Source organism: Hippichthys cyanospilos, chromosome 12, assembly GCF_059441005.1.
Source record: "Hippichthys cyanospilos isolate Australia breed blue-spotted pipefish chromosome 12, RoL_Hcya_1.0, whole genome shotgun sequence".
Taxonomy (NCBI): Eukaryota; Metazoa; Chordata; class Actinopteri; order Syngnathiformes; family Syngnathidae; genus Hippichthys; species Hippichthys cyanospilos.
In genome coordinates, this window is record NC_142380.1 from 5587435 (window position 1) to 5613570 (window position 26136).

The 26136-nt window shown below is 41.8% G+C and overlaps 2 protein-coding genes across 5 annotated transcripts in view; one reads left to right on the top strand and one right to left on the bottom strand.

Moving 5' to 3' along the window:
• The window catches only part of LOC148414562 (protein unc-13 homolog A-like), a 40262-nt gene extending 24002 nt beyond the window's left edge, over positions 1 to 16260 (top strand). The window contains exons 21-42 of the mRNA XM_088428879.1: positions 244 to 407; positions 498 to 651; positions 921 to 989; positions 2072 to 2161; positions 2413 to 2547; positions 3307 to 3434; positions 3509 to 3594; positions 3702 to 3828; positions 4760 to 4856; positions 5755 to 5898; positions 5989 to 6066; positions 8312 to 8389; positions 8464 to 8552; positions 8634 to 8777; positions 8852 to 8975; positions 9469 to 9525; positions 9595 to 9675; positions 9753 to 9900; positions 11017 to 11073; positions 11142 to 11228; positions 11298 to 11454; positions 12316 to 16260. Coding sequence (XP_088285005.1) covers positions 244 to 407; positions 498 to 651; positions 921 to 989; positions 2072 to 2161; positions 2413 to 2547; positions 3307 to 3434; positions 3509 to 3594; positions 3702 to 3828; positions 4760 to 4856; positions 5755 to 5898; positions 5989 to 6066; positions 8312 to 8389; positions 8464 to 8552; positions 8634 to 8777; positions 8852 to 8975; positions 9469 to 9525; positions 9595 to 9675; positions 9753 to 9900; positions 11017 to 11073; positions 11142 to 11228; positions 11298 to 11454; positions 12316 to 12604 — 2583 coding nt within the window. The 3' untranslated portion in view covers positions 12605 to 16260. The remainder of the gene's footprint in view (positions 1 to 243; positions 408 to 497; positions 652 to 920; positions 990 to 2071; positions 2162 to 2412; positions 2548 to 3306; positions 3435 to 3508; positions 3595 to 3701; positions 3829 to 4759; positions 4857 to 5754; positions 5899 to 5988; positions 6067 to 8311; positions 8390 to 8463; positions 8553 to 8633; positions 8778 to 8851; positions 8976 to 9468; positions 9526 to 9594; positions 9676 to 9752; positions 9901 to 11016; positions 11074 to 11141; positions 11229 to 11297; positions 11455 to 12315) is intronic.
• Positions 16261 to 17223: 963 nt separating this feature from the next.
• On the bottom strand, positions 17224 to 25717 carry LOC148414563 (uncharacterized). 4 transcript variants are annotated; one of them, XM_088429448.1, is made up of 12 exons: positions 25412 to 25717; positions 24403 to 24536; positions 20650 to 20765; positions 20504 to 20584; positions 19660 to 19697; positions 19453 to 19586; positions 19301 to 19370; positions 19110 to 19229; positions 18262 to 18351; positions 18091 to 18174; positions 17814 to 18006; positions 17224 to 17735 (listed from the first exon to the last, which is right to left on the bottom strand). In XM_088429448.1, the coding sequence occupies exons 1-12, from the start codon at positions 25531 to 25533 to the stop codon at positions 17508 to 17510; spliced, it is 1410 nt and encodes a 469-aa protein (XP_088285574.1). In that variant the 5' UTR covers positions 25534 to 25717; the 3' UTR covers positions 17224 to 17507. The 4 variants fall into 4 exon arrangements, with proteins under 4 accessions (XP_088285574.1, XP_088285572.1, XP_088285575.1 ...); XM_088429446.1 differs by having other exon boundaries at positions 18262 to 18354; XM_088429449.1 differs by having other exon boundaries at positions 17224 to 17732; positions 25412 to 25716.
• Positions 25718 to 26136: the final 419 nt, after the last annotated feature.

Genomic DNA, 26136 nt, shown 5'->3' on the forward strand with positions numbered 1-26136 from the left:
TCAAAATAAACCTCTTTTGTTGTTCACTTGTACTTTCGTTCGAAGACAGCTATGAACATTGATGGAATAAGAAGCTCATATTATATTTATTTCTTGGAAAATTCAAAAGCAGGAAAGAAATTAACTGCTGTGTTTACTTTATTTTTAATCGTATCTCATTTTGAATTCAGGATCAAGATCTATCGCATTGTTAGCGGAAAGAGAGTACTTATATAACAAGCGCTGTACTTTGGTTCCGTTTAGCATCTCTTCCAGTACACCACTGAGGAACAGAACGGCGGCGTAGTGAAGATTCCTGATGCCAAGGGAGACGATGCTTGGAAGGTGTATTTTGAAGAAACAGCTCAGGAGATCGTGGATGAGTTTGCCATGCGTTACGGCGTGGAGTCCATCTACCAGGCCATGACGTCAGTGCTGCTAATCATCCGAGTCGAACGAGTTCAGAAACGTGCGTCATTTATTTTCAAACCTTTATTTTGATTTTTTTTTCCCGACAGACACTTTGCCTGCTTGTCATCTAAATACATGTGCCCGGGAGTGCCCGCTGTGATGAGCACCTTGCTCGCCAACATCAACGCTTACTACGCTCATACCACTCAGTCCTCCAACAATGTTTCCGCCTCAGATAGATTTGCTGCTTCCAACTTTGGTGTAAGTCCCCATCTTATAAAAAAAAATAAAATAAAATAAAAATCATCTCCTACTGGATTTGCCAGTTTTTTTAGATGACTATGTTAATGTGCACGACAACTCCCTCTGGGCGGGTGCAGACAAATAAAACATAGCCACGCCCACTTTGACAAACATTCGCCATCATCTGATATGTCTTGGCGAAGTTAAATTGTTCAAACCGATCTATCAGCCGTGGTGATTTTATTCACTTTTGTCTTCTTTTTTGTGTGTGTGTTTTTTTTTTTTAGAAGGAGAGGTTTGTCAAGTTACTAGACCAGCTGCACAACTCCCTAAGGATCGACCTCTCCATGTATCGGGTACTGAATTCTCTCTTTTTTTTTTTTTCTTTTGTGATACAAGCATTGCGCAACGTCAATCTTCAACACAAGTGCATTTTAAGTATTTTTAATATCATATCAAAAGGTAATTTATTTCAATAGTTTAGCTAAAAAATCACACATTTTATTTAGATTCATTAATGACATGTTGAAGTAAGTGGATTTGTATTTACATGCAATTTCTAAACAATATTTTGGGCATTGTATATCATTCTTATTTTATTATTATTATTCTTGCTCAGGGGTGTGCAAATTTTGTAATTTGAAGGCCACGTACAGAAAAAAGGGACATTTAAAATTCTTCTGCTTTAATTAATTATAGCCTACACACTAAAATAAAGCAAGCTAATAAATATATTATTTTTGATTTAATTTACTAACAGCTTTTTGTTAAATGTTATAAGCTGAATATTTAAGGTTTTCTTAAAATCTTGATTTTTGTATTATATACACTAATTTATTAGGTTTTTTTTGTTTTGTTTTTTAACTAATGCCAGATGTCATTTTTGGTTTATGCTGCGGGCCAATAAAAATGAATGATGGGCGGCAAATGGCTTCCCGGGCCACAGATTGGACACCGCGGTTGTAGCCAGTAAATTGTAGGGTTTATTCGCTGACAACTACAAATCCATTTAAGGATTCATAAAATAATTCACTCTGTGTATAGTGAATCCATATGATTCAAGTTATGCTTTTTGAATCAAAAGTGTTGTTCTCAAACGGGGCTACATGAAGGTACTTTGGGGGTACATTAGAGTCTAACAGGCTTTCAGCAGGTATCATCAAATCTAGTTCAATCCTGTGACAGGAACAACATATTTTTCCGTTCAAATTAAGAGCAAATGAATTGGAACATTACACAGTCTTTTCCGTCCCCAAATTCTTTGTGCTGGTTACTTTGTGGAAACAAAAAGAACATTCGTAATGGATAGATACATCATTGAAAAAAAAGGTTGAGAACCACTTTTTTGTGTTGCCTTAATTCGGTTAGCTAAATCGAAAGTCGGTGAAGAAACACGCCTTGCCGTTTCCAACCTGCGTGTTTATGATTCTACTTTCAGAATAATTTCCCTGCCAGCAGTCCCGAAAGACTCCAAGACCTCAAGTCTACCGTGGACCTGCTGACCAGCATCACATTCTTCAGGATGAAGGTAAGAATGAAAGCGACACGGCAGAAAACGTTGCGTTTCATTGCAGTACACCGGGGACAAAACTCAATAACGCACGCATGCAAATTTGTGTCAAGAAGCCTGAGGGCCATCCAGGGAATTAGCCTATCCAAATGGAAACTATTAGAGGGGGAAGAAAACATGTTGTAAAAATGAGTTAACACATCGTACGTTCCATTATGTTATTAAATGAGGGTTTTCATTGACTTTTTTTTTTTCTTTCTTTCTTTTAGGTCCAAGAATTGCAAAGTCCGCCTAGAGCGAGCCAGGTTGTGAAGGACTGTGTCAAAGCCTGTCTGAATTCCACCTACGAGTACATCTTTAACAACTGCCACGACCTCTACAATAGGGAATATCAGACGGATCCGGTAGGTTTGCACATGTAGAGGTGCAACGATTCATTGACAACTCATTCATAAATTAATTAATAAGTAAACAAGTGCAATTACCTAAAAACGGCAGGGGATGGAGGCAAAACAACACAAAGCCAACCCCCTAGGGTCATGACAGTTGTTTTTGTCGCAAATCCGATAAAATGTCATGAAGAGGGGATGAAAGAACTCAGTATTCCAGGTCGCAACATGAAAATAACGTAAATCAGGGACGTTGTAACAAGGGGGTCCACTGTACATTTGTCCAAATCCCGTTCAATTCAAAATACTCTTATTCTTTTAGTCCTCTGTATCATTGCACTAAATCAAAATAAGATAAATAGAAAAGATCCATTTTTACATTTATCAAATTAAAAAAAAAAAACATTGTTCATCTTTCTTTTCTGCACTGTCCGTTTGAGAAAATGTCTTGTTTCTGAAAAAAAAATGGAAAATGCTTTTCAGAATCACAATCAATAATTCATCATCAAAGCAAGGGACGGATTCATGGATTTTTAAAGGGCTCGTTCAATAACAGCCATTTTCTGAGCTTCATTATTGCCCCTTATCTTGACACTTGAATAAATAAATATCCGACATTGAACATCTAGACTCATACAAGAGACCGATTAATACGTCTTTGGCACTGAATGAGTCAAAATAGTCATCGATTTCAGTTCTAAAGTTGATGTTTCTGTAATGTTAAATAAAATCTTTGTGAATGATGCGAATGGGCTCCCGTTGACGTGTCCCCAGTCAAAGGCCGTCCCTCCAGACGAGCAAGGCCCAAGTGTCAAGAACCTCGACTTCTGGTCCAAACTCATCACGCTCATCGTGTCCATTATAGAAGAGGACAAAAACTCCTACACGCCTTGCCTTAATCAGTGAGTCTCCCGAGATTTTTTCCATATCCAGGAACGATGTTCTTCAAAACAAGTCATGGTGCTTCCGCTTCTAGGTTTCCACAAGAACTAAATGTGGGCAAGATCAGCGCCGAGGTCATGTGGAATATGTTTGCGCAGGATATGAAATACGCCATGGAAGGTCAGCGCCGCTAAATGAATGAATGAAGGGACATTTGTGTCTGTTTACCAACATCCTTTAAGAAATGTCCATTTTTTTTCTCGCTGTTTTTATCTCTGCGAACGTAGAACACGAGAAGCACCGTCTGTGTAAAAGCGCCGATTACATGAACTTGCACTTCAAGGTGAAGTGGCTTTATAACGAGTACTGCAAGGAACTGCCCACGTTCCAGAAACATGTACCTGAATATCCAGCGTGAGTATTTGTAGCCAGGGACCTGCTTGAAGTAGCTAAAAATAACAAATCCGGGTCTAAAAATGACTCCATCATGACTGGCTCAGTTTATCTCTACTTTCAAGGTTGTTTTGCACAAAAATATGCCGGAAATCGGCAGTTGGATTCAAAGCAACACCCCCCCCAAAAAAAAAAAAAATTGAAGTTGTTTCAAATAGTGAATCAGTGCATTTTTGTCTTAAATTGGACGCAGTTGGATTAAGAAAAAGACAGTTAAATGTAACAAAAAAAAAAAAAACGGACTGAGCCAACATTTCGCTCAATTTATCTCTACTTTCTGGGTTGTTTTGCACAAAAATATGCCAGAAATCGGCAGTTGGATTCAAAGCAACACCCCCCCCCAAAAAAAAAAAAAAAAAATTGAAGTTGTTTCAAGTAGTGGATCAGTCCATTTTTGTCTTAAATTGGACACAGTTGGATTAAGAAAAAGACAGTTAAATGTAAAAAAAAAAAAAACGGACTGACCCAACATTTCGCTCAATTTATCTTTACTTTCTGTGTTGTTTTGCACAAAAATATGCCGGAAATCGGCAGTTGGATTCAAAGCATTCATCCGACAGTTTGGTTGCTTTGTGGGTTATTCTATTGACACAACATTTTGGGTTATTCATTTCAGCCTAAAATTTTCTTTGGTTATTTTACGGGTTATTCATTTTACCCAAAACATTTTTTGAAATGAATAACCTGTGAAAACATTGTGCATGTCCAAAATAATCCCCCGAATTGTTTATTTTTTGATTTATTCATAAACTTTTTTTGGGTTGAATGAAAAACTCAGCATTGGATCAAATCCACCCAAGTGTATTGGTTACTTTTTGACCCATAATAGGTTTCTTTGTGACCTATTTTTTTTTTCTTGTGTGTTTTTCCCCTTGTTTCATTTCCACTGCAGATGGTTTGAGCCATTTGTCATCATGTGGCTGGACGAAAACGAGGAAGTATCCAGAGATTTCCTTCATGGTGCTTTGGAGAGGGACAAAAAAGACGGTGTAAGCATTTTCTTTAATATTTCTTTTATTTCATGCAGCTGTGCTTCTCCCCATGTGAAAATATGTTTTTTCAGCAAAAAAAATTCAGTAAAAAAAATGCTTAAGATGTGCTAGAGGTGTCTGATTTATTAAACTTTGGAACTCCTTTTTTAGTGTATTTTATTTAGCAGCCAAAGAAGGTAAACAATGTGACATGATCTGGTTTTATTTTATTTTGGCTAGTCTGATGGAAAATTACATCGCTAATGATTAATTACTATGACTAATTCAACAATACGTTGCCTAATGTTCCAATTAATTTGCTCTTAATTCGAAAGGAAACATCACCAGTTCCTGTCACAGCATAAAAAAAAGTCATTATATTAGATTTGTTGTTACATGCAGAAATGTAAAATCTCACACACCCCCTGAAGTGCCCTCATGTATCCGCACATGATAGATTTTTGCAAAAACCATGCGGGAAAATTGACGAGAGTCAGCGCTAAAATGTGAAAACGATTCCGATTTGACCCCCCGATAATGTATTCGTGCATGTCTCATGATAATTCAGGTAGCCGAGTCAGCAAATTGGACGTTGGGCCGAATACTCCGCGGCTATCGATAATGACTCAGTGCCAAAGGCAAAATGGGAAAAGAAAACACCGCGACGAGGACGCGCAAACACATCACGAGAAAAACGCACAGCCGCTCCGTTTCGCGGCGCAAAAATAGCAAGCGGCTAAGGATTGTTCAACCTCATACATCAGGAATCCTTTGGGTCCAATTACCGTCGCCCGAGGCGGCTTTACCTGCCGCGTCAGCGAAAAAAAAAGCAATCGGCGAATGAACAAGCCCCGCCCCCTATCACGACCTTCTCATGGTGGCTTCCGTCTGTTTAATGTTGGGTGTTCCTCTACAGTTCCAGGTGACTTCAGAACACGCTCTGTTCTCCTGCTCCGTGGTGGACGTCTTCTCCCAGCTCAATCAAAGCTTCGAAATTATCCGCAAGCTGGAGTGTCCCGACCCTCAGATTGTTGGCAACTACATGAAGAGATTTGCCAAGGTGACCTTCACCCGCTAATGCTCTCATCTTCCATAACAAATCACTTGACTATCTAAAAAAATACTGTAATCCCTTTCTGGTTTTTTTTAGACTATTGGCAATGTTCTGCTGTCGTACGCTGACATCATAGCCAAGGAATTTCCAAATCATGTCAAGAAGGAGAAGGTGGTAAGTGTGGAACCGACAAGTCCAAATCGCTAGAGTAAATCTAAGATGACTAACTCTTGAATCTAAAAAAAAAAAAAAGGACTTAAAAGTAGAGCGGTGTGCTGTTTGTGTCTGATTCAGCATTAAGGTTGTCGTTTCTTGGAGAAGACCATCACAAATGACAATGAGCATCCGCGTAAAACGCAGCAAAAGAAAGCTTTGCAAACCAATCACTATAGCACAATTTTGCGTTAGGTTACTTTGTGTTCCAGTTAATTTGCTCTCATTTTGAAAAGAAACAAAATGACTTGCCCTGCCATGAAATTTTATGGCAGCATTACATGATAATTCAGTCAAAAAATTGGAAAATGATTACATTTACCAATAAAAAAAAAATATTTGTGTATTGAGCTCTCAAATTAATTTCAAATAAAAAAGATCACAAAAAAATAAATAACTATTACCGATAAAGGTTGGTGCACTTAAAAATGATCAACTTGGAAGTGTCCTCTTTTGGGATCATAGTAAAGATCTGCTCTCGAAATGAAATCGTTAGCCTAATTTTAAATAAAGTTTTTAAGTGATTGACAGGTGACGCTAAAAGTTGCAAATGACGGTTTGGGTCAAACCATTCTGATATGGAGGGGACTGGATTTTAGATCATGAAATTGATCTAGTGGCATATACATCTTTTTGACAGACTTACAATATATTTTCTGAAAGGGGAGATATATCAAAAATTATTTTGAAATGATCTTTGCACGCACGCTAAATCTTAACACGAAGCGTCTTATCATACCCCCGTTTGAGAACCAGTGGTCTAGTCAAACGTCTTGCAGAAACGTTCACGCCGCAAGCTAGCAGTGGCACGGCAATATTTAACCAAAAATAATATGCAAGTCTGGCCTCAAATCTGACAAAAAGCACATTTGGCCATGGATACAAAAAAAATCCGCTAATGCTAGCTGACGAGCAGTCTTAAATCCTCACGTCAGCTGTCAGCAAATTCACCAAAAGGCAGACCAATCAATAACCTCTTTATTTAAAGAATAAACGCTTCACGTTGCCAACCGACGCATCCAACTCGCATTTCTCTCAACTGTCGGCATTCATCCCGCAGCCAGACGCCCAATTGTTAGCCTTCTTCCGCAGGCTCCGCCCCCTCACTCACTCATCCGATCACTAATCACAGACAACACATTTGCAGTTGCTTGTGGAGGCGGAAAAAAAATGATCAGCGACATCACGGCTTACTGTTTTTTGTTTTTGCAAAAGGACTTGCCCTGAGTTGAATTAAAACAACAAAACAATGCTTCATTCATATTCATATTCATAATCATAAAACGTGGTTAAATTAGTGTGGTTACATAGGGTATATTAGTCGAAAGAAAAAAAAAACTGACTTCCTCTTTCTTTTGTTTTAATTATTTCAGTATTTTTTTTTCATTGATCTGTGAATTACATTGTGTTTGAAAAATTATTTATGAAGCTACAGTTTTTTACTCTGCCATCCATGTGTAATTAAGCTTTGGAATTACATCCGTCGTGGTATCATGCGGTGTGTTTTATTTAGCATTTTCAAAGGAGCACTATAACTCAGTTCAGCAATACGTTGCTTCATGTTCCAATTAATTTGCTCTCAGTTTGAAAAGAAAACTACACTATTCCTGTAAAAAATCATTAAATTAGATTTGCTGATGCCAGCAGAAACCCTGTTTAAGGTAAGGAGCACTATAAATCAGTTCAGCATTACGTTGATTCATGTTCCAATTAATTTGCTCTCAATTTGAAAAGAAAACTACACTATTCCTGTAAAAATAATTAAATTAGATTTGCTGATGCCGGCAGAAACCCTGTTTAAATGTCATGTACCCTCTGAAGTGCCTTCTGGTACCCCCAGGGGTACTCGTACCCTCATTGGTGAAACAGCGAGTGCTTTGTCATACATTTTTGTCTATTATGAATTATGGCAAGGATAATTGAAAGCAATACAGAATTGCACCGCATTACTGTTCAGCAGTAATTGACATGGCCACTTTGCACTACTTTAATGTGAATTAATGCTGTGTAATGATTGGAATACTGCCCAAGATGAGGAAAAGCAGGCGACGCTCCGAGATACCAAAAAAGCCTCAGAGGAGGATTTCATTAGTGAAAACTCCAGCTTTTCCTGCAGCCAAAGATTGGCAGCAGGCAGATAAAAATAAAAAGTGAGTGAAACTCAAACGTGTCTGGAATTGTAATTGTTTTTCATTTTAATCCACAGCCATGCATCATCATCAACAATATCCAGCAGCTTCGAGTTCAGCTTGAGAAGATGTTTGAGGCAATGGGAGGGAAAGATGTGAGTGGCCGCCATGTTGACATCGAACACCGTAGCGTTAGGCGAGATTTATTTACTCGATTGAATCGTTCCAGCTCAATGTGGAGGCAAGTGACTTCCTGAAAGAACTGCAGAATAAACTCAACAGCGTCATGGATGACCTCAGCCGTATCTTTGCTGTCAGGTGCGGAGCAACAGGGTGGCTGGGCTGTTCTAAACTGTCAATTTGATCTTTGTTTTGATCTTTGTCTGATCTTTTGTTTAGTTTCCAACCTCAAATTGAGGACAACGTCCGACAGATGGGGGATATCCTGGCCCAGGTCAAAGGTCAGACTGTGCCAGCAAATGGCAGCGTAGTTCAGGAAGCAGACAACGTTCTACAGCCCATCATGGACTTTCTGGACAGCAAGTGAGTCGAGCGGGGTGTGCGAGTTTTCTCATGGCATCGCGACCCAAGCGTGACTTTTTTTTTCCTTTCCTCAGCCTTTCGCTCTTTGCCAAAATCTGCGAGAAGACTGTTCTGAAGAGAGTGCTGAAGGAGCTGTGGAAGCTGGTGATGAACACCATGGAGAAGACCATCGTGCTTCCAACGCTTACTGACCAGACGGTGTGTGAGCCAGCGCCTCCCAACTTTTCCGCATCACTGCTTGTCAATGTTACCCTAACCCTGTGATTGGATGGATGGATGCCGGCTAGCTTGGCATGCTATCTGGTTAGCTCGATGAATGATGGATGCTAGTTAGCTTTGCATGTGGGGAGCTATTTCCTTGATTAAGTTTAGCATTTAGCTTTTTAAAACATTCCGATGACTCAGGAAGCTCCCTCAACTTTTTTTGTAAAATTTTTGTGTCGTCTAAAATGTAAAATGTAATAGAAATGTATATAAATCATTGATTTTTGTTGGTTGTGATCACGTTGACCCAGTCTGAAAACAAACTCATGTATCTGCACTGTGCACAACACACAATGTGAAACACCACTGGTGCAGCATCCCACTATAAACCACAGCCCCCAACACTTTGTTTCCAAGATTATGTCCATTAAGCTTTACACTTACAAATGATGATTTTTAAGTGTGCATTTGCCTTTTTTTCCCCCAGGGCACTCAGATGATCTTCAATGCTGCTAAAGAATTAGGCCAACTGTCCAAACTGAAGGTAATATGTTTACTTCCACAAAGCAGTCACAAGTGGAAGCGCGAGAACACTTTTTTTGTCTTGTGACAGGAGCACATGGGCCGAGAGGAAGCCAAAGCGCTGACCCCCAAGCAGTGCGCCGTCATAGAGCTGGCGCTCGACACCATTAAGGTACGCCGCTATTCCAAATCTAAAATGCTCCCAAATTTCTTCATAGGACTTTGATATACTTTTTTTTTTTTTGGCAGCAATACTTCCATGCCGGCGGCGTGGGCCTGAAGAAAACGTTCTTGGAGAAGAGTCCAGATCTTGCATCCCTGCGCTACGCCTTGTCTCTTTACACGCAGGCCACCGACAAGCTCATCCGCAAGTTTGTCCTTTCCCAGCATGCTCAGGGTACATCACACAGTACACACTGCACTCACACATCTACACAATTTGACATACTGTAAGTATACATTCAAAAGGCACCCTTGCTAACCACCAGTTCATCACAATTCAGCTTATGAATGTCACATGACCAACAGATGAGCCGCGATTGGTCGTTACCCGTCTTGTGAGCGCAAGTGACATCATTTTCAGTGACAGCAAGTAGAAAAACGTGTTTTTAAAAGCTTGTAGGGGAAAGGTCGATTAGTTATCAAACGAATGATGGACAGAATAATAACTTTTTACTTCTAAAAATGGGGAAAAAATATTTTAAGCAAGTTATGCACAAGTTACGAATAATAAGTTTGCATAAAAAAATATGACCTTTAAATATTTGTTTGGGTATATCTATTCCATTAACCTTTGTGCGCTATTTTGTCCTTTGATCTTTACATCAAAGAAATCATTCAAAGATAACACTAGGGAGCTGAAATTTCACCCAGATGGCGACAACATGTGAAAATTCACCATGGCGTGACCACTTAGTTATCATACTATCAGGAGTGTGCCTTCCTTTGGAAGAAAATATCATTTTTTCCATCAACTCATTCACTGCCAGGGATGTATTTTTACCTTTTTTTTTTAAAGAGTTCATAAATTCAGTCCCAGATACTTAAGTATCGATTTAATACTTAAGGATCTGATATTTAAGTTGTTTTAAGTTTATTTAAACATATTTAAGTTCTGATATTTAAGTCTGATATTTAAATTGAAACAGATATTTAAGTATTAAATTGATACTTAAGTACATTAAGGACATTACTTTCCAGATACTTAAATATCGATTTAATACTTAAGTATCTGGAAAGTACTTTGACATTACTTTCCAGATACTTAAGTATCAATTTAATACTTAAGTATCTGGAAAGTAATGTACTTAACTATCGATTTAATACTTAAGTATCTGGAGAGTAATGTCCTTAATGTACTCAAGTATCAATTTAATACTTAAGTATCTGCCATTTAATGTCCAGATTCTTAAAAAACATGAAAATCCGTCTTGGCATTGAATGAGTTAATACACACACATGCCTTTTTGAATAGTTTGTTTCTATTCTAACAAACGTTTTCCTGCCCTCTCAGTCCACGGAGGCAAAGGGATCCGCTACACGGCAAACGAAGACACGGCGCCCGACAAACGTATGTACTCCCGCTCGCGTCTCCGTCCCGTCCTGTCGACTTTGGTCTAAAAGGGACGATATGTGCAGCATCGGGGGTGGACGCGGTCGGAGAGGTGGTCATGAACGTGGACATTCTACCTCAGCCTAACGGCGAGCACAAGATCAGCATCAAAGGTAAACGGCGGTCCGCCTTGGATGTTGCGCAATCCCGTGGCCCGCGTCTGACCGATACGCGTCCTCCAGTGGTGGCGGCCAACGACCTGAAATGGAGGGCGCAGGGATTTCGGCCCTTCGTGGAGGTCTACATCATCGGCCCTCACCTCAGCGACAAGAAAAGGAAGTTTGCAACCAAATCCAAAAACAACAGCTGGTCCCCCAAATTCAACGAGAGCTTCCAGTAGTGAGTATCTGCTTCTTGGCGATGCTTAAAAACAAATGTGGGAAATTGCGATATAATACCAAAATAAAATAAGAATAATTAAATAAATCAATGACAATTCCCCGTTTAAAATTTGACAAAATAAAAGCAAACATTTTGGAAGGAAGTCACTGTAACACAATTAAGCAGTAAGTTTATTCATGTTCCAATTATTTTGCCCTTAATTTGAAAAAGAAAATATACTTTTCCTGCCAAAGTGTCCTCCAACATTCATGATTCTTGAGTACAAAAGTTTACACACCCCAATATAGTTGTTTTATACAAAACGATAAAACGGGTGAGATTGCGAGCTATAGCTGGTTTAACTGGCAAGGGGTGCCACCTCCACCAGAAAATTTATTTAAATTTATTTTTATTATCTGTAGAAGTCCTGTTAAAATCTCATGTGCCCACATTCATAATCACCAATATTGAACATTCTTCCCGTGCACATTCATTCATCATGATTCTCTTTTTGCAAAATACCATGGCAACTACAAAACTGTATTGCTTTGGCGCCATCTTGTGGCATCAACATGCGGGTTCAAGGAAGTCATCAACTCAGCTTCCTGAATGGTGGGAAACGTTTACACAACGTTTAGCTTTTCTGATGACAGAAGAGCTTAAAAGGAATTTGAAAAATATCGAAGACGCTTTTTAAAGTAAATATTACGAGTAATAGTAATATTCTTTTTTGTCTATATAAAAGGCTGTCAAAATGAAATATATATATATTATTCATATAATGATTTATTTATTTATTTTCCGACTAACGGACTGTGACAGGTTGCGGTGACAATTTTCCATCCGGATCCGGAGTTGCTAACCACGTTTTGTTCCCAGCTCGCTGGGCACGGAGGTGGGTCCCGAGAGCTATGAGCTGCAAGTGTGCGTGAAGGACTACTGCTTCGCCCGCGAGGACCGCACGGTGGGCATGGCCGTGCTGCAGGTGAAGGACATGGCCGACAAGGGCGGCGCCACCTGCTGGCTGCCGCTGGGTCGGCGCGTGCACATGGACGAGACGGGCCTGACGGTGCTGCGCATCCTGTCGCAGCGCAACAACGACGACGTGGCCAAAGAGTTCGTCAAGCTCAAGTCGGACCAGCGCTCGGCCGAGGAGGGCCGCAGCTGAGGCGGCGGGCCCCGCCCCCCGCCGCCCCGCACACAAGCACACGCAAACACGCCGCTGTAAATAGCTCGGCTGACGTTTTCCCGAATCTTTGTACGACTTCACCTTTCCTTTGGGACTCTTTGCTTCAGGTTAGCCGCACGTGATACTAACGTCTCACTTTTTTCTACAGCCGACACTTAGATGGGAAATCATGACCAGACACACACGTCACTTTTGCACTTTTGCCTCCCTGTATATTCAGGAGAGCGGCACTACGCTACGCTATGCTACGTCTGTCGTGCGCGTGTATGTTGTTTTTCCACGCCTGCCCCTGGACGCGGGTGTCCAAACGATTGTCGGCCACAGATAAACCCAAGGATGATCACCAATATCGCTTGAACGTGGCGGCTCTTTGTTTAGGGGCAGCCTTATGTAAATTAGCAGAAATGCAAAGAAGGGCTCACAGATTTTCAAAAAGAAATCCCGCTCTAGAAACAATGGGTCAAAAAATGACCCAATCGTGGGTCAAAACTCAAAGACCCCACTTGGGTCAATTTGGAGGGGTATTCATTTAAGCTAAGAGCCAAATAACCTACAAAACAGTCCCATTTACTTGTTTTTGTATGGGTTATTCATTTAACCCAAAAAGTTGGGTCAAATAAAAAAAAAAACATAAAATTTGGGTCAGATGAATAACCCACAAAATATCAGTTTATGGGGATATTAATTTGACCTAACTACTTGGGTCAAATGAATAACCCACAAAAAAACAGCTTTTAAAATTTTCATATAACAGTACTTGGTATTTTTTGGGTTATTCATTTTACCCAAATGTTGGGTCAAATGGACCCACAAAACAACCAATTTTTGGTGGTATTCATTTGGGGTTAGGAAAGCAAGCTAAGACTGCGTTAAGATGACATTCCACACTTTAAAAAAAAACAAAACACTTGGGTCAAATATTACCCAGTTATGGGTCAAGAAAGGATCGACCCAATATTTGGGTCGATTTTTCCCAATCATTTGGGTCATTGTGAATGAAATGATTCATTTTTGGAGTGTTTGAGGATGCGTGAGACTAACATTCCACCCTTTAAAAGAAAAATCTTGGGTCAAATATAACCCAATTAAGGGTCAAGAAAATATTTGGGTCGATTTGACCCAACGTTTTGGGCCATTTTATCCAAAACTACCCTTCATGGGAGATGATTATGTGCAAAACAACCCCAGATGTCGGTCGGCTCGCTCATTTTTGACCCAATATAAAACAAAGTTTGATGTTTGATTGGCGTAAATAACCCACATGCCAAAGTTTGGACACCCCTGTTGTAATTTGAAGAGAAGGCCGCCCCTCACCTCTCGTGCGTCCCGTGCCGTCGTACTCGTCCTGCATGTTGACCCCTCCTACCAACACTGTGATTCACCTGCTGTCGCCATGGCAACCGCTCACCACCTCCCAATAAGAAAACATCTGCTTGATTTTGCTTTGATTCCGGGCCGTCGTGTGATGTCATTCACAACGTGGAGCACATAACACCGCGCAGCGGGAAGTACTACTGCGCTTCCAAAAGGGCTACCAGACCCCGCCCCCCTGCCCCGCCCCCCTGCCCCGCCCTCTTCCACACAAGCATGCCCGGCGTCAAGTTTGCGTGTGCGCAAAAAACACATTGTGAGCAATACGAATGCGCCGTCAATCAACCCGCGCGACAACGACGCCATCCCCGTCATTTCCTCTCACTAACCCCCCCATGTGGACATGTTGAAGACGGAACAACACGCTTGCGTCCTTAAATGACTTTTTGCCTTGAGAAGGGAAGCACTTTGCACCAAGCATAGAAGCCATCCGAGTCACCGCCAAGCATTTATGATCTCGTTTATGTTCACTGCAAAAAAAAAAAAAAAAAGTGGCCTGACATCCACCGCTTGTAGTCCGCATCGACCTCTGTGTGGTCCGATGAATGATGTCAAGAACTGCTGGCCTTCACGTCTTGTCTTGACGCCATACTCATAAGCAATCATATCTTTCTGCCATCGTCTGTACTGGGGTTTCCAGATGGTTTTTTTTTTTTTGTTTATTTACATGTCAGATTCTCCCATACACTTAAGCGTGTTACACACATAGCTACACATTTAAAACCCTATCCCTACTTTAAAACCCAACAATGAAACCACAACACCAATTTAAAACTATTTTGAAACCCTAACTCATCTTTGAAAAAAATATTCCTCGTTTGAAATGTTGCTTTAAACCCCTTTGCCTTAGTTTAAAACCCTACTTTGAAACCCACATTTTACCTCGAAACACCAACCTTTGTTTAAAACTACTTTGAAATTAAAAACCCTAATTTGTAAGCCAAACCAATAGTTTGAAACCCTACTTTCAAATCCTGAATCTAGTTCAAAACTCTTCTTTCAAAACACCAACCCTAAATAAAACCTTATTATTGAAACCCTAACAGTAATTTGAAACCTTATTTCTTTTTTAAAATGCTACTTTGAAAGCCTCACCTCATTTTAAAATCCTGCATTAAAACCTGAACTTTTCTTTGAAACCCTAACTGTAGTTTGAAACGCTACTTTGAAACCTTAACCAATTAAAACCCTACTTTGAATCCCTTGTTTGAAATCTTACTCTGAAAGTCAAACACTATTTTGAAACCCTACTTTTAAACCCTGAACCTAGGCAAAACTCTACTTTTGAGGCTTCAACCCTAGTTTAAAATCCTACTTTGAAACCCTTAACCAATTTAAAACCTTAATTTGAAACCCTAACCTTAGTATAAATCCCTACATGTAACCTAACCTTAGTATGAAACCCTACTCGAAATTCAACCGTTATTTGAAAAAAACTAATTTCAATCCCTACTAAAAATCTTAACCCTACTTTTAAAACCGACTTTGTAAAGCTGCAAAGTATGGTTTCAATTTGAAACCTGACTTTGAATATGTGCGTGTACTTAAAGATCAATTAAAAGAGTAAAATGATTGAGTGTTAAACTGCATATGAAGTCCCTGTTAAATCAAAATTAAAGGGGGGGAAAAAAGTGCTTTCTTTCCATTACATGCGTGCACTCATGGCCGACAACGAGGCACCCTAAAGCCATCACGGTGGACCCGAGCCTTACTTTGGGAAACCCTGAGCTTTCCTGTCCCATATTCACTGTCCAATTTATGAGGAGCACACTCACACGTCGTGTTTGCTCAAAGTATGGCGTCAAATCTGCGGAAAAGGAGAGCGAGGGCCTGGGGCTTGACGCCAAGCACAAAAGGGCCACATCCGACGACACACATGCATGCGTGCACGCAGACATGATGACCGGCCCTGTGAAAAATAAAAAATAAAAAAAAATAACAAATGCATGTTGGGAATTTAATGTGCCAGCACGTGTCTCCTTTTTGATATTTTTCCCTTCCTCCATTTGTTTAGAAAGGACAAAAGAAACACGATTCGCTGCGTTATGACGAATCATCCGCGTGTTTTGGTTTTCCGACTGCCTTGTGAATACGTCATCTCATCTGTAACAAATATGAATGTAGTGTGAACACAGAATTCGCATGAGAGGTTTATTTTCTACTACGGATGTTTCTAATTGATTTCCTATCATAAATTGATTGTTCCGGAACTAGAATGCAGCCTGACTGATCGGCTTCCTATTAAAAGGACATTTGTCTCACAATCAGACTCCCTAGATGTATTCATTTATTTATTTGTCACTTTTCCTGTCAGACATTTTGGCTGCAAGCAAATGGCAACGTAAGATGGCCCCACACTGGATAACGAAAGTGTTCAGACGGACCAAAAAAAAAAGGGAGAGGTCGTTTGTTCTGAGTGTGGAAGGTTTAAGGCCTTTACATTCAAAAGCTGTGGTCAAAGGATGCCAGCGTAAATATCCGTGTAGGTGCAGTACTACATGTTCCCAGCAGACGGCGTATTCCCTGGATGAGTTTTGTAATTTGGGTGGTAGAGAAGAAGAATCTGTCGCGGCAATCTTTCAGAAATCGACTTTTTTTTGGTCCCACGTGTCAACACAACTCAGCACAAATAAGACGCAAGTTATCATTTTTACTGTCTAAAAAAAAACAAAACGTAAACTAAGACTAGGAATGAAGTACAGTAGGCCTATACGAAAACTAAAAAGCCTCAATATATTGCATTACAATAACCGTCAAGAAAGCTCAAATAACTCAATACGAGTGCTGACGGTTAATGGGTCCATCAACCTTAATTTTACTACTTTACTGTTGTCCCTGTATCAAAACACATATATATTTATTTTTTTTTAACTTCCATGTATGCCAAAGCATTTTTTCTAAGGAAAAAAATCACTATAAATTGTCGTTTTAATTTGTAAAACTTTACTTTGAAATGCTAAGTATAAAACCGTACTTTGAAAGCACCTTTTGAAACGTTAATCTTGATTATAAACCTTACTTGAAACAGTATTGAAAACTGTCGAAAAACGTACTTCCAGTGAGCGGAATTTCGCCCAAAACAAGACGCAGGGGCTGTATTTCCCATACGCAACGTCCTTAAATTCCACCTAAGACTTTCCTATCAAGTGTTTTCGTTTTGAGCCTGTCGTTTTACCGAACCCTTTCAAAAAAAAAAACAAAGGTGTACGTACGTACTACACACCAGCTTTACCAAAGGTATTTTTATTGATATAAAAGAAATAAATCCTTGACAGTAAAAGAAACACTTCCAAAGAAGAAGACACTAACACGAAGAAGGGAGGACTTACTAACAAAATGAGACAAAAAGCCACAACTTCCAATTTGGACTTTTGATTTAAATGAGACAAGCATGAATGCGCTCGTGAGAGGATTGGAGAAGGAAATTGCCACGGGGAAATTGTTCTTTTTTTTTTTTTTCCTCCCGAATGACAACTGACATGGGGACGGACTGGGGGGCGGGACGGCGCGCTTAGTCGCTGACGTCCATGTCTTCTCCGCGGGCGTCGGCATTGTCGCGTTCGTCGTCGTCTTCATCGTCGTCGTCGTCTTCGTCGCCGTTGGCCTGCCGCGAGTCGCCGTTGCCGTCGGCAAACTGAGGCGGGTAGTCCGAATCCGAGTAATCGGACGCCTTCCTCTCCTGACGCTCCTTTTCGCTGTCGTAGCCCTGCTCCTCTTCGTCGTAATCCCTCGTGATCTGCTGGCGAAAACGGGATTTTGCCACACAATTTTGTAAGGGCTTAAGAGTAAGACCTGTGCGTCCATTGTTGGCTTTTACCTTGGTGTCTCCCTTTTCTCCTACGTCAGACTTCCTGTCTTTGTCCCTGTCTCTGTCTCTGTCTCTGTCCCGGTCCCGCTCCTTGTCCCTGCTTCTCTTCTTCTTGCTGGCGGACCTCTCTCGGTCCTCTCGCCCTCGCTCTTTGTCGCTGCGACGTTCTCGCTCCTTGTCGCGCTTCTTTTCCTTCTTGTGCCTTTCCCCGCAAAAGGTCAGCAGTTAGCCACGCCTCCAGCAAAAAAAACAACAACAAAAAAACAAAGAGCAAAGCGAGGCTAACCTGCGAGGAGACGGGGATCTGGAGCTCCTTCTCTTGGGGGACTTTTTCGGGGAGCGGCTAGCGCTACGACTGCGTCTGCGTCTCCTTCAAAAGCAGGGAAGAAGCAAAGACAAAGCCGGGGGTTGGCGCCGCTTTGGCACAAAAGGCGGAGTCCAAAGTCGGGGAGCTCACCGACTGGCGCTGCGCGACCTCCGAGTGGTGCTGTAACTTTTGGGCGGCGTCTTGGACCTCCTCCTGGCCGCCTCTTCCTTCTTACGATCTCTGCTGGGAAAAGTTGAAATTTGAGAATACAAGTGTTGCTCTTTAGTTTCCCGCCATCCACTACGTGCGCAGGAGGGCCTGATAAATTAATAATTAGCTGCCATTTTGCTCATTCGGTGCCAAGACGAGAATTCCCGTCGCCTAAAATAGTAATAATAATAAAGAAAAAAATTCTGGTCAAATACGTTTTTTTTTTTTTTTTTTGGACTAATGCTTACCTAATCTAAGCCAAATGCGCACTGTAGTGATAACTATGACCACCGGATGGGAGTGTTTCCACACTTGCAACACAGCTGTCGCCTACATGAAAGTGTAACTGAAGAATGGAAGTCAATCTTTCAAAGGCAGCACCCATATTTACATGGACATAGTAGCAATATTCGGTTGGCTTTGAAATGTGAGTGACAATGCTAAATATAATGAACCTTCAGAGATTTCCTTTTGCAATACCCATTGACACTGCAAGAGTTAAAAACCATTTGACATAAAATGGAGCAGTCTGGACTAAAATATTGGCATGTCCCATTCCATTGTCTTGATTTAATAGACAAACCCATGTGCAGTATTAGTAGCAATATTTCAGCCAAGGGATGGCAAACACCCAATAACTAAGTGGTCGGGACCATCTGGGCGAAATTTCAGCTTCCTATTGTCTTTTTTTCATGTTTCTGCCACAGGGACGGACGTGGGAGGCAAGCAGGCAGGCAGGCGTCCTGGCAATGCGACAAATCGGGGCAATGTGTCCGAAATGCGCTTACCTGGATCTGGTCCTGGAGCGCCTGCCCCTTTCTCTGGAGCGGCTCCGCCTCCGTCGAGGACTTTTGGAGCGCCGCCGGCTTCTGGAGACCGAGCGACGTCTGGACCTGCTGCCGCTCCGCCTGCAACGTGTCCACTCTTTCAGCCTATTCTAATCATTAAAAAAACAAAATCAAACAAACAAAACACGCACCTGCGTCTTGACCTGGATCTGGAGCGCCTCCTCCTCGACCTGGACCGCGATCGCTTCTTCCGACTTTCGTCTAACGGAAGAGAAGAACCATGGATGCGTGAAGACGTCCGACCCGTGTCAAGCAAGACGATTGGAGGCGAGGGCGGACTCACTTCCGGGCTCGATGGCGGCAGAAATAAGCGACTGCGCCTCTCGCACCCTCTTCATGGCTTCCTCCATTTCTTTGTTGGCGGCGTCGGCCTTGAGGCCGGCGCTCAGGTTGAAGCCGGCGGCCAGCGGGTTGAGTCTAGGCCGCAGCGTCCCGTTGCGTTACTTTGCACGGGAAAAGGCCGCACACGGACACGCGGATGCGCACTTACTGAGGATCCGCCATCAGCTTCAGCAGTTGGTCGGCCGCCTGCCAACACAGAATTTTTTTCACAACGTTAAGAGATTACATTAGCCGTCCGCTTTGATCTTTCGGCCTCGCTTGAACACGATGTCAGTAGGGTAGTCGGAATCATTTTGGGGGGGGGGTGAATTTGGGGTTTGTTGGCTCTAAGATGTTACATGTCTGGAAAAAGGGTGCACATTTTACACTGTTGGTAGGGGAATTCATTTAACTCTTTCAGTGCCATGGACGAGAATTTTCGTCCTGTAAAATACTTCGAATGCGTGACAGTGACAAGAATTCTTATCACCTACGATTTTTTTTTTTTTTAATTAATGGATAGGTGACACTCATGGCCAGCGCTCCCCTTAGCATTATGCCAATCGAACACTGTTGTAATGTAGTATACCTAAACTGTTATTTTGCCATTCAAAACACATTTTCACTATTTTATTCATGTTTTGTCAAAGGGAAGGACTGTTGAGATGTTTAAGATGCTACTAAAAATACATATATTTGTGTCAAAGTCACTGTTGTGTGGAAAACCCATCTTTTCACAAAAAAGCTCATTTTCTCCTTTTGTCCAAAACAGCTTGGTGTCACTCAAATGAACTCTATTAAAGAACGCGACTAAGATAGAATCGTATTTTCTTTTTCCAGGTAATGGAATCCGATCTTTCATATGGTACCACCAATGCCTACATAGAACACAACATTATGTCGGCCTTGAAAGACGCGTGAAAATGCCCGAAATCAGCCGGCGCTAGGGGTTGCCTTTTCGGATAACGCTTGGCACTGAAAGAGTTAACACATTTTCGACAAGGCGCTCTCACCTGGGGATTCATGTTGGGTCCCGGGAATCCAAACGCAGCCATGGCATCCATGTTGAGGCCGGCAAAGGGGTTTGCTCCCATCTGAGCGGAGAAAACGTTAAAGAGTCCGGCGCGCAAGCCACGGGCCGCACGCGAGGCGCGCTTACAGCAGGACTGGGGATGGGGTTGGGCGTGGGGAGAAGTCCTCCTCCGGGCAGGATCCCCGCCACGGCGTTGGCCGGCGCCAGCAGGGACAACGCTTTGGCCTCGTCCGGGATGGACCCTGAGGAGAAGAGCGGGCGGCGTCAGGGCGCGAAGCGAGCGGGCGGCCTCAAACATGTCCAAGAATCACGTGCCTTCACACTGAGAGCTTTTACCTTCCACTGGCTTGCAGGCGTCAACATAATGATTGCAGTGACACAATGCTAATGCTGGCAATACAATCACACTAAGTCCAATAAACACTGCCAAGAATGTATCACCTGAACGTGTTTGCTAAGTCATGAACCAAACGTGAGCAAGCCCAGCTCTTCTCCAATGGGCAGTGTGACTTTTCATTTAGACGCTTTACTCAAACAAGCGACTCACTCACGGCGCCTTCGCTACTAAAAAGCACACACAGAGAAAAAAATCGGAGATACAAACAACAGAGACAATTTTAGGGCGGTTGGCAAGAAGTCTGACACAATGTCTCCAAAACAAATGAAAGGGGAGGGGAAAAAATACACATCACAGTGAAATATACTACAATTCGCGGTAACGGTTGCTTTTGCTTACCTGTCATCGTATTGACACAACTACTCAAAAAACTTTGTCAGACAAAAATATTTTGCAATCTTCCTTTTAACGTAGATGGTCTTCTGATAAGTATGAGGGCAAGTGAGCATCCTTTGTCGCATGGCAAATGAATGGGCCTCATTCGCCACTAATAAACGTATGATCGGACGGGAGGGGGGATTGTGGCTCAAGGCAAGTTACGATTTTTAAATTCTTGAAATGAAACTCGAGAGCAAGCTGACAATATTTTCCTACTTGTGCAAAGTACATAAATACGTTGTATACCAGCTTGGCTTGCCACAAAGCACATTTCTCTCTTATGGGGTTTACCGTTGTGATTGTATGATTTTGCAACTTTGTTTTTGAGACATTAAGAGCCTTGATTCTAAATCCACATATTCAGCACTTGTAGGGTTCCAATATTTCCGTTTTTTTTTTCATTGCACGTATTCAGCACCTGTGAGACATTGATTCAAATAATTCGGGCTGTATTTTTTTTTTTTTAAACTCATTCAGTACCAGCCTATTTTAGACCCTCCTCGAGCCCACATGCACAAACACACACACAGAAAAATATGTATAGATACCTGGTACTGAATTTGTGGACTCAAAAAACATATACAAAGTGTTTGGGAGTTAAGAAAACAAATACATATCATTGAAATTGCACTTTATAAACGCATACATGACAAAAAAATGCAAATAAATGTAAGGAGTCAAAGTTTTTGCTGCAATACAGTGGATATTGCCACCCGTGGGCAGCATAGTACAGGTAGTGTATATTACTTTACATAGAGACTACAATTGAGGATAAAGACCATATGCCAGGGAGTAGTGATGGAATACTCGTCAGCGCAAGATGCTAAAACGTGCGCTCCAAGATTTGATGCTAAACCATGTAGGTCTAGGCTGCTTCATGCCATTTTTAGCATTAAAATCAGCGATTTAATGCCAACATTTGGAGCTTGCAGTTGTTTCAAATCTGCGTGTCATTCTCCGTCTCATGATTAGTTAGACAATAATCTTCGCGAGAAAAACGTGCCGAACCGACGCTATTTGTGGTCAGTCAAATTAGATTCACCGGCACCACAAAGGACTCCAAAAGAGAACTCCTTTTTTCGGAACCCTTGCCAAATGGCCTGAGTAGATTCTCAACTGGATTTGGAAGAAGCATGACGCTGTTGATTCCAATGGAACCCTCCCCCACTGATTCCTCAAAAAGTCTCACGGACACACACACACACACACACACACAACATGAAAACAAAAAGAGCACACGGGAGGGAGAGAGATAGAGAGAGAGGGGGGGAGAGAAAATGGCTGCAGGAGACAAATTAAGCCGGGTGGCATTTTCTGCAGGAGCGTTTCAGCCTGCGGGACTGGCTGAGCCAGGGAAAAACAACTGTAAAACACAACAACAAAAAGAAGACCACTGTTAAATGTTAACACAGTGTAGCAACATCCGGCGAGTCATGTCGGCGGCCACCTCAGACGCAGGCGCTTGCTTACGCGAGTGCTTCCAACTCTCGCTAAAGCGGTTTCGCATACCGGCTGTACACTGGACAGGAAGAACTTTGGCTACTGATTACCGAGTGATTTGGACGCACGCAAATCCACAACTAAGTGTTTATTTTTTTTTCTGTCAGGTTCAAAAGCGTGTCTACATTTCCTAGTATTTGCACTCTTATTTGGGGTATAACCTCTTACATTGTTGTCATTTTACAGCTTGTGCTTGTAGCATTCACTACATCCGTATTCTTTTATAACTCTACAAAAAATATTTTTTTTTTCCACCATTAATATCAGTAAAACATTTCCTTATATTTTGACTTATCTTACAACTGCTGTCATTTTTTTCTGTAGTTATGTTATACCTAATCCATTCAATTTAAAGATGCTCATAACACAAATAACTGTAAAATCTGCTGTCCATCTATTTTGGCTTTTAACATTTTCTCAGATGATGTACAAACTTGCTGGTCATTAAAACCCCTTAAAATGGAAGACTACTTGCAAATTTCCTATTTTACTGTAGCTAAAAACCCAAAGTCATAATGAGCATTTTGCGGGCCAGATAAAATGATGTCTGGCCCCTGGGTCTTGACTTTTGACACCTGTGATCTAGACACATCTAAAAAAAAGCATAAAACAAAGACACTAAACTGAAAATTACTGTAGAATGTCAAAATAGGTAGCGGTTCAAAACTGCACCATGCGTTCATTCCAGAATGCCTGCAAATGGAATTTATTTGTTGGAAAAGTTTACTAGACTACTGACACCCAGGGGTTATTTTTTTTTTAATTGCAGATTATTTTATTCTCACGATTACATTATTCTCTTCATACTGACTCATACTAGTTATCTTATTCTCTAAAATGTCACCATTATTTTAAGCTTATATAAACTTCCACTCATAACTGATTTTGTTCTCATTAAAACAGCTCTTTTAAAATTTTTGTGCCCCTAATACTCGTCCAGACAGTTATGCACGATGGCAGGGATTAAACAGAATCACAAAATTATACCAAGCTTGAACCCTCCCATTAGTGAAACAATGACGCATGTATAAACGGCGCATGTATAATATATGCAACCAAGTAGGAGTGCGCCCTCCACTCTACCTGGCCCAAATGTTGGATAAATCCACATTTTACACAATAGCCTAGGAGAAACGGGCGTTACTTTCAAGAGAGAAAAATGGAGAGAGAGAGATAAAAGAGGACAAAATAAGAGAGGGGGTGTGGCTGGAATGCATCCTGGCCTTTTGCAAATGTTTACAGTCCCCTATCGGCAGGCAGAGGATCACTTTGAGCCGTCAACCAGGGGGCTGCTTTTGACTTCTTCACTACAAATCCACACACACATTCGCGCGCACGCACACACTCGCACACAAATGACAGAGAGAAGTTTAACTGAGGATAGCCGGCACGGGGGGAGAACTTCAATGCACATGATTCATTTCAGAACCCACAGTTACAAATTATTAACCCCCTAAATTTTTAAAACACTACCATGGATTTTGTGGGGTCAGAGAATTGCATTGGTACAGTACACCAAAATCTCTGTTGCAGGTAATCTGAACGCACTTATGTGATTAACATAAACTTCTGAGTCATTCGCAGGTTTTTGCGAGGGCACAAACCTTCAGCAAACGGAACCACAATCAGTGCTCGGTCCACAAAAACAGTGTTGGTTAGATGTTGAGACACGCCAACAGACTCGGGCTCCTGGAACTTCACAAAACAAACACGGGATGTCACTGGCATAGGAGAGTCACTGTAAAAGAGAAAAAAAAAATAAAGTCAATGAACTTTTAAAGCAACTTGGACAATGAAATACAGCTGTTATGTAGTTCCATAAACGTATCTAAGCATCCGCCATCTATATCAGCCTGAAAGGGGGCTCTTCCCAGGTGGTCTACCTTCTCTGGGAAGTTTATTCCGGGAATGCCATTGAGAACTTGTGATGTTCTCTGTGATTCACTGAAGATGCACATATAACAAATGTATGGGACGCAGCCCGGATGCGACCCGCAAGGATGCGTAATACGGACCGAAAAAGGATTTTCTGAAGAGATTTTTTTCCGGGTCCCGGAGGTTTTAATGTACTTTGTTTGGGGAGGAGGGGGCGCTCCCAGCGTGCAAAATAAAATTAGTATGGCATCACAGCCATGCATTATTCCATCATTTTTTGCGCGAGATTTTATCTGGTAAGATTGATTGCAGCGTAAGAAATCATAGATTTCCAATTGTGCATTGAATATTTCTTGATGTGCGCTCGTGGACTCGAGATTACCCAAAGCGCTCATCAGACTCAACAATTGGCTACAACAATGAACACACGCTTCTGTTTGACCTCGGCCAAGCTTCATTTCACTTGTTTCCACGCTTCTTTCACAACCATGGAACATTAGTTGCAAAGTAGTTGTCAGAGCAAACTTTTGGATGCAAAGGGCTAACACGCTGTAAGGATGAATGGGATTTTGGGGGAAAACGTTTAGCTGCGTTAGCCAGCCAAGCTAAATCGGGGGCGTTAGCGGGCCGGGCCGCGCCAGGCCTCGTGTCGCGTTCCGGCGAGGCTACGCCAGGACAAGCAAAAAAACACCAGAAGAATCAAAATGAAGCGATCGCCAAGTGTTTTTGTAGACTCACTCTGGAGGAAATAATTTGAGCTCTTCGATGGTTCCCAGGAAGCCAAAAAGCGTCCTCATCTGCTCCGACGTTGTGCTAGGCGACACATTAGTCACCTGGACTACCTTCGTGGTATAACTCATCTTTTCCACCGACTAAGCAACGCGACCCTCGAACGCTTTGGTTGTAGTCACCCAAAAGTGACCTCGGAGGGATTCAAATAGCAAATTGATGGGCTTTTCGCCGGCTCGGTGCTAACTGGTAGGACGACAGACTACCACCGTTGCGCGGCCATGTTGGAGATTAGGTTGCGTTCCAGTGGTGCTGGGAAATCGCATAATCGGGAATTCCCAAATGTACCGCGCAATTTCGTACGCCCCACCGAATCGGTTTTTTTTCTTTTTCTTCTTTTTATTCCCACAAAGGATTTTGAACGCGAGAACGTTCAAATAAGAGTGTCATAACGTCAGAATGCGTGCGCATTTGTGCTCGTTTTAACAACCACGACGCCTTTGTTGTCTGTGTTGTTACGAAAGGTCCTTCGTGTGTATATTTGACAGAGGGCCGATAGGCAATCAACGTTTCGTGGTTTCAAAAATAAACTAAAGATAGGTGGAACAAAATCACATCTTATCAGAACGGACGATCAACGTGAGCGCGCTGTCTTCCGGCAAATATGTCGAGACGTCAGTACAAGCCTGAATTCCGGGGTTAAATGAACGCACCACTCGTTCCATCAACTCGAA